Genomic DNA, 7662 nt, shown 5'->3' on the forward strand with positions numbered 1-7662 from the left:
AAAAGGAGACCGAGGCTCAGAAGAATTAAGTGACTTGCTCAATTCACATAGTAAACAAGAGCATGACGATTTGAACCCAAATTTCAAAAATTCTTTTCTTTCCCTGATGCTGCCCTGAAATGTGCTTCATTCCTTTTAAGTAACATATATATCCCTTAGAGAAAACACGGCCAGTTTTTATTTTATCTTTGTCATACTGTGACCCTGCCGGTTCTCATCACAAGTAGCATCGTTGGTGGTAGAGGGCAGCAATATGCACATGCCCACTTGGATATGACTGCTCAAACAATGACGCATGTGTCACATGCAGTCTCCTGAGATTTATCATGATGCCAGATACTTTCTAAAACGTATTAAAATGCCAGAAACAAACCAAGTATATAAGATCTTGTATGTTCAAGGTGACTAATTATATTAAAATAATTAGGATTGAGAAAAAATGGGAATAAAAATCTAGTGCAATATACTGAAGGAAATAAAGTCTAGATTATAGCACAATGGAAACATACACATGAATAATATAAATTACTCAGTGATAAGACATTAATTTATAGAAATCATTCAGTTATGGAAATCTGATCTTCTAGTTCTGTATCTTTGGGATTGTGAGTGCATTTGGTACTATCCCTCTCCTGCATCATCTGAGAATCTGATCAAAATTGGGTCTCTTTAGTTTTGAGGCAGGAGTGTACCTGAGAAATTCAGGTGGAGTATTATGCAATCATGAAAAAGACAGATCTGTGTATCCTATCTGTGTCTCCTGACATGTATCTTGATCACTCAACATGACTCGTTTGACATAATTTGTTAGTCGAACCATATGTATTTGGATTCTGTGAACCCCATGTATCTTTCTGGAAGGAGACAAACTGAATTTTGAATTTTCAAGTGAGATTCTGTAGGGAGAAGGAGAGGTACTAGGAATGTTTCCTTTTTATTTTAACACACCAGTATTAATTTCTCTTAACCATAAGAATATATTAATTTAGCACTTAAATAAACATGTAAAAATGTTTTAGGACATTTGGTAAGCTGGAGAGGGTGAAGCTATACCTTCTCATTCCTCTCTCTAGGCCAGAGGTCTCCATAGCCCTCTTGATGTGGTTATTGTAAAGAGTAGTCCACGGTGTACCTGGTTAAGGAGAAGGAGGGGGAGAGGTCTATGGGCAGAAGCCTGGATCTTAGTGGCACCCATGTGACCCTTTCACAAATATCCCCCCCAAAGCGGCTTTCTGCATCTGGCTGCATATTCAAGTGCCAGGTTGGTTTACCCAATCTGTGCACACCCCTCTGGAGGCTAAAGAACCAAGGGACACTTTCACGTTTGTTTCAAGGGAATGTTACAAGTCTGGCTGCTAAGTTTATACCAGGGCAGGGTTTAAGGCTTGGGAGCTGGTGGAAGAGATAAGCACTAGAGATCACTCCCTTGGCCTTGGGCCACTGCTCCTGCTAAATACTGGGGTCTGACACACTACAGGACATTCTGAGCCAGAGCTGTCCTGATTAAGTTCCTGAGCCTGAGATAAGACACACAGTGTACTTTGCCTCTGCCCCCAGCATCTTCGCACAGTTGAAAAGGAACACTCAGGGGTCACTTGAGGGAAGAGAGGGAGTAAGGAAAGTGACGTGCAGTCCTAAGCAAGGTGAAAGGAGAAGGAAGGGCTAGCAGGCCTTAGCATTGGTGGGAGAGCATCATGGGTACCAGGAAGCTGGTTACCATGAACATTATGAGTCTATACATTTTAGCTATTGATACTGCTCACCTCTTCCCAGCTGCTTCCCCCTTGGGTCACTGATGGACTGCCTGTCTCTCCTCCCATCCCTCCAAGTTGGGAAATACTTCTCAAAGTCACTGCTCAGCTCTGTGATCAGTTCTGGTCAGGACATTTCTTGTTTTCTAGGAACTGACAGCCCCCTCAGAGGTGATACTAGTGGTTGCCTCCTCTGTTTTCCTTCCAGACTCCCTCTGTCACAGGGTTATAAGGAAGAGGACTAGGGCAGCATGAGCCTAGTTATCTCTGGCTCCCCAGCAGACCTGTCTCATTCACAGGAGTCCAGTGTATAACAATTGTTCCATGGAAGGGCATGTGCATCAAAGTCCGAGAAGCTGAGACTGTGGTACTGTGCCACTAAAGTATTGCTCTCCTGGGTCTCAAGCTCCTAGAGTGCTCGTCCTTGTGCATGGTCCTTGTTCAAGGGTCACTGAGGCAGCTCACTTCAATCACCAGATCTAGCGGCCGCCACAGAACGTCTGCTACTGGGAATAGAACCCTGGGCCATCTCTTCTTGTATTAGGGTCTGGTCATGGAAAGCAGAGCTGGACACTCACTATAGCCCAGCAAGTCCACACTCCACCTAGAGCTGTGAATGGGCAGAATGGCCAGAAACATGCCTCTGACGTTTCCTGTCCCTTCATTCCATCCACTGAACACTGATGGGGTGCCAGGTAAATAGTTTGAGATGCTGAAGATGAACAGATGACAGAAAGGGTCTCTCCTTGGGCCCCAGGGGCTTCTCATCTAGTGTGGAAGCTCATGTCACAAGAGAGTCCAAGGTTCACAGTCCCTCCTACATGCTCTCTTCCCCGTCCACTCTCTCAGTAATGTGACCCGTCCCCCTCTTCCCACTTGGACCTTGCCCTGCTTCTCTCCTCTCAGCCTCTCACTTCCCTAGATGCTCACTCAATTCTATTGTAAAAATACTAAATAGGGTGTTTTAAAAATTATTTTGCCATTTTTATTATGTCAGTCATCATTTTACTGTTACACAATCAGAGAGAGATCATTTTGGACAATTTGAAGAGTATTTTGAACACTTTGTGCAGCCACCACTTCTATTTTTTATCTCAACATCTGCACCCTGAGATTCTTTCACCCACCAAACATTTCCGGATCTTCTACTCTGTGGTCCAGACACTTTTCCAGGCATTCAGCATAGAACAGCTAACAAAGCAAAGTCTTTGTTCACATACACTTACATTCTAAAGTGGAGGCCGACTGATGAACAAAGTGCTATAGGATATGATGGCTCCTAGTATGATAAATGCTATGTAGAGAAATGAAGCAGGGTAAGGGGTTAGAGATTAGTGACAGACAGTGGGGTGCTCTGATAGATGAGGTGGTCAGGAAAGTCTTCTCTGAAAACAGTGGGAGAAGGAGTCGGGAAGCTAACTGGGGAGAGAGCCTCGTAAGGTAGAAAATGCAAAGATCCCGAGGCCAGATGTGTGGTGAGAATAAGTAAGAAGGATAATGTGATCATGAGAATAGGCACAGGAGATGAGGCAGTGGGGCATGACCAAGACTTTGCTTTTTATTTCAAGTGAGAGGGAAAAACTGTTGGGAGGATTTTGAGCAGGGGAGTAAAAGTTCTCACTTTTGTTCTAAAGGATTCCTGTGCCTACGCTGGGGAGAAGTCCTCTGCCTTTATCTGTGGGCACTGAGAAACATGAGCCACTGCCCTGAGACACCACCCACCCCTTCCCTGGCCATATTCACAGGGGATCTGTTCCAAGATCCCCAGCAGATGCCTGAAACTGAGGATAGTATTGAATTCTACATAGACTGTGTTTTTTCCTATACATACATACCTATGATAAAGTTTCAATAAATTAGGCACAGTAAGACATTAACAACTAATATAATAAAATAGAATGTTTATAACACTTTACTACAAGTTTCAAAATATCTCTTTAAATATTGTACTGTACTCACCCTTCTTGTGATGATGTGAGATGATAAAATGCCTAGTGATGAGACGCAGTGAGGTGAATGACGTAGGCGCTGTGATGCAGCATCAGGCTACCGTTGAACTTCTGATGGTAGGTCAGAAGGAGGGTCAACTGATTCCAGGCCAAACCACCATTGGCAAAGGTAACTGAAACCACCAGAAAGCAAAACTCCTGTGCATACTGTAGGAAGAGAAGAGCGAAAGCTAAGCAGTTGCATCAGTCTGGGTGAGAAAGGAAGGCTGGGTCAGGGTGGTAGTGGTAGAAGTGACAAGAAGTGATTGAACTTGGGATATATTTTAAAAGCAGAGCCAACATAATGTCAGCTCTAAGGTCCTGGGCCCAACTTAGCTGTCAGCAACTATTTGAATAGTCAAGTTCAAAGTAGAAAACCAAAACCATTTAAAAACACAAGTCTTCATTGTTAAGCAACAAATAATATATGAATGATGGCCAAGGGACACTAACTTTAGGACATGAAATAGAGGGCCAAATATAGGCAAGAGCCTGCAAATGGTTCTCCTATGTTGATTTTGCAGAACTTTTTAAACTTCACTGTTGAGAAAAATAATTTTTTAAAAAGGAGGTAGGTACACAATATTATTTCCCAACTAAAGAAAAAATCCCCGTTTAAATATTGTTTTGTTTTGAAAGAGGAGCCCTAAGGGTCTTTCATAACTCTGAAAGGATGTGTGACTCCCGCGGTGCAGTCTGCAGTGCTAATAGTTCTCTGGGTAAGTGAAATTTAAATAAGAAAAGAAATGTGCTAACAAAACACACAAGTGGAATCTAGTAGCCACAGACCCACCAAGGAACACTGAATTGTGTGAGTCAGCTCAGTGGAAGGCTGATTAATCCTTTAAACTTGAGCAGGTTGGCCCTCTCTGAGACATGGGTTTTAGCACTCACTCGTTCCTGGCTAAGGCTGGCCCACATCCGGGACTCTACCACTGTCCCCTGCCTTTACACGCGCCGGCCTTGACAACTACCCGCCAGCCGTCCCGAAACCCTGCCCGCTCCTTCGCCCGACCAAGTCTCCGCGCCCCCGCCCCCGCCGGCCACGCCCCCACGCGGCGCCTGTAGCCTCCCTGGCCACGCCCCCCGACCCGGGCCGCGCCGGCGCGCCCGCCGCCCAAGTGGCTGTGCGGGCGGAGCTTGCGCAGCCGCCGGACCCCGCGCGCACCTCCCTCCGCCCCTGGCCACCGTGAGCCTCCGCGGACACGCACTTCCTGCGAGGCCTCCGTGCGCACCTTAGCCGAACCGAGCCGAGCCCAGCCCTGCACTTCCAAGTCGTTCGCCATGGTGGACGAGCTGGTGCTGCTGCTGCACGCGCTCCTGATGCGGCACCGCGCCCTGAGCATCGAGAACAGCCAGCTCATGGAACAGCTACGGTTGCTGGTGTGCGAGAGGGCCACCCTGCTGCGCCAGGTACGTCCGCCGAGCTGCCCGGTGCCCTTCCCCGAAACGTTTAGCGGCGAGAGCTCCCGGCTCCCCGAGTTTATCGTGCAGACGGCGTCTTACATGCTTGTCAACGAGAACCGATTCTGCAACGACGCCATGAAGGTGGCATTCCTAATCAGCCTGCTCACCGGGGAAGCCGAGGAGTGGGTGGTGCCCTACATTGAGATGGATAGCCCCATCCTAGGTGATTACCGGGCCTTCCTCGATGAGATGAAACAGTGTTTTGGCTGGGATGACGACGAAGAAGACGACGACGACGACGAAGAAGATGATGATTACTAGGCCGGGAGATCCTCGGGCCCAGGGGGGAGGGCCCTGCACGCCGCCATCCTCTACCCACCTCCCCTGCCCGGCCCGGAGCCGCCAAGCTCCCTTTCATCCTCGAATCCCCTTCCCTACCCCTGCCCTCCGGTTCTCTCCCTCATCCCCCCCGTAGTGCTTGCCTTTGTTCCAGGAATAGTGCTGCAGTTACCTGCTGCTGGGGCTTCGCTCTGAAGCGCGCCGCCACCGACTTTGGCCAGCCCCAGGACCCTCCCCTGCTAATTTGGACTGTGTCCTGAGCCTCAGCTATAGGGCAGGCCCCTGTGACAAACTGGTGAGAGTACGCCAGCCCTGCCCTGCTGACTGCAAGGCCTCCATCTGCCCAGAGACCTACGCCGCCACTTCACCCCATCCACCACATTCCAGCGACAGACCACAGCCTTTGAAAATAAGGACCAACCTAGAAGATGCCTGAGTTGGCTTTATCTCCTCCTCGGACATTAATTTGGACAGCTCACCAACCCCTGAAGGGGCCAATCTTTCAACCTGGTTAGTTCCCTACCTACTCCCAGAGTCCTCCCCTTCCCCACCAGATTGCTGCAGGGGCCTAGAGTGCCTGGCAGCCAAATTGTTGACATTTTTTTTCTCCTATGCACTAGTTTTGCACAGCTGTCCTTTTTCTTTCAAAACTGCAGCAGTCCCAACAGATGTGTGCATTTGGACAAAAATACTAAAAACAAAACAAACAAAAACAGGCACTCAGCCTGGCTCCTCAATACCACCTGGAAAAAGCATTTACATTCTTTTCAATAAATATCAAGCGCTACAAAAAAAGAAAGAGAGAGAAGAAAGGAGTGTCTTTTAATGGTTAAGTGCTATCATTGGCCTCTACCAATCTCACTCTGACTCCCATTATTTCCCCTGAGATCGGGGAACCTAGTTCAATCCCAGTATTCACCACTGTCTTCTCTGGGCTACAGAGGACAGCTACCACAGGGTTTTATAGGGATTCTGGTACTCTCCTCACCAGGGCATTTCTTAAAGCCCTGGCAAAAGGAGTGAGTGTCCTCTGGGGCCTCCAGGGTGGCATGGGTAAGGGGTGGTTGAGCAGGTGGCACACCATCCCAAAGTGGGACACTAGAGAGTGAGTGAAAGGGGACACTACTAAAAATTAGACTGGGAAAGCAGGCATAAATCTGGACACATATAATATTACTATCTTCCTGAGCCTCTGGGTTCCTTCCTCAACAATGCCAGGGAAATTCTGTCCCTTAATTCTTACTGCCTGTGGGGTGCTATTGAGTTCAGACTTCAATTAACAACGTAGCATATTGTTTTAATGCCCCTTTCAGGTGCTTGAGTTAACATTAAATCCTGGTTCTTGGGTGAGTGTACCCATAGTAAATAGTGACCTTAACATTTTGTCACCCCTGGTGAACACTCTTAGAATCCCCACCCATACATATGTCCCAGATTCCTGCCTGTGGAAATTGGCAAGATGCCTTGCTGTCTCCTGAATTAGACCTTGTCCTGCTATCTGGGCTATGCTGAGACCTCTGTGGGCCTGGAGGGCTTAGAGGCATTGAGGGAATGGGGTGGGTGCTGAGAAGAACCCTTAGAAATGTTAAATCAGACAAGTTTGGCTGTGGGATTTGTGGGAGCCACCTCTGCCAACCAAGAACATTTATGAGGATTTGAGGAGTTCAGAGTTCTCATCTCTATCTGCCCAAATGTACTCATTGTACCGTAACTGGAGTCAGCCCTACCTTAAGATCTCTAATTTAGGTAATAAACTTCCCTATTACATAAGACCTTTTGAGGCTGGTTATTCTTTTATTTTTACTGGTAAACCTCACAGTGTGGATTAAATGAGATACTGGTCATCATATTGGTCACCTCACAGGCATAGATTCGTTGAGATCACACCCATGAGGTATTTACAGTGGTCCCTACTCCATGGTGAGCACTCCGTAAACATGGGCTGTTACTCCCAGACCTGGGATTGGAAGTCTAACTTGGGAAGCAGGAGTCTTGGCTGTGAGTTTCGCTTCAGTAGGAAAATGTCAGCAGTGAACAGGAACGGAACCGGCTCAGGGAGAGTGGAAATGAGAGCGTGGTGAGACATCATTTACTCATTGGGATCTGACATAAAGTCAGGTAGAAAGTTTACTTGGTCAACAGGAAAATGTTTAGGGCAGGAGTGATTTCTCTTGCCT

The 7662-nt window shown here is 47.3% G+C and overlaps 1 protein-coding gene across 1 annotated transcript; it reads left to right on the top strand.

Annotated features, from left to right (window-relative positions):
* Positions 1-4867: 4867 nt before the first annotated feature.
* On the top strand, positions 4868-7257 carry LDOC1 (LDOC1 regulator of NFKB signaling). Its single transcript, XM_025861574.2, has one exon. The coding sequence runs from the start codon at positions 5024-5026 to the stop codon at positions 5465-5467; it is 444 nt and encodes a 147-aa protein (XP_025717359.1). The 5' UTR covers positions 4868-5023; the 3' UTR covers positions 5468-7257.
* The last annotated feature ends 405 nt before the right edge of the window (positions 7258-7662 follow it).

Source organism: Callorhinus ursinus, unplaced genomic scaffold, assembly GCF_003265705.2.
Source record: "Callorhinus ursinus isolate GAN/ISIS: 27379988/994484 unplaced genomic scaffold, GSC_fseal_2.0 scaffold64, whole genome shotgun sequence".
Lineage (NCBI taxonomy): Eukaryota > Metazoa > Chordata > Mammalia > Carnivora > Otariidae > Callorhinus > Callorhinus ursinus.

Excerpts from the sequence above, each read along its gene's own strand:
- LDOC1 (XM_025861574.2), top strand. The coding sequence starts at position 5,024 with ATGGTGGACGAGCTGGTGCTGCTGCTGCACGCGCTCCTGATGCGGCAC.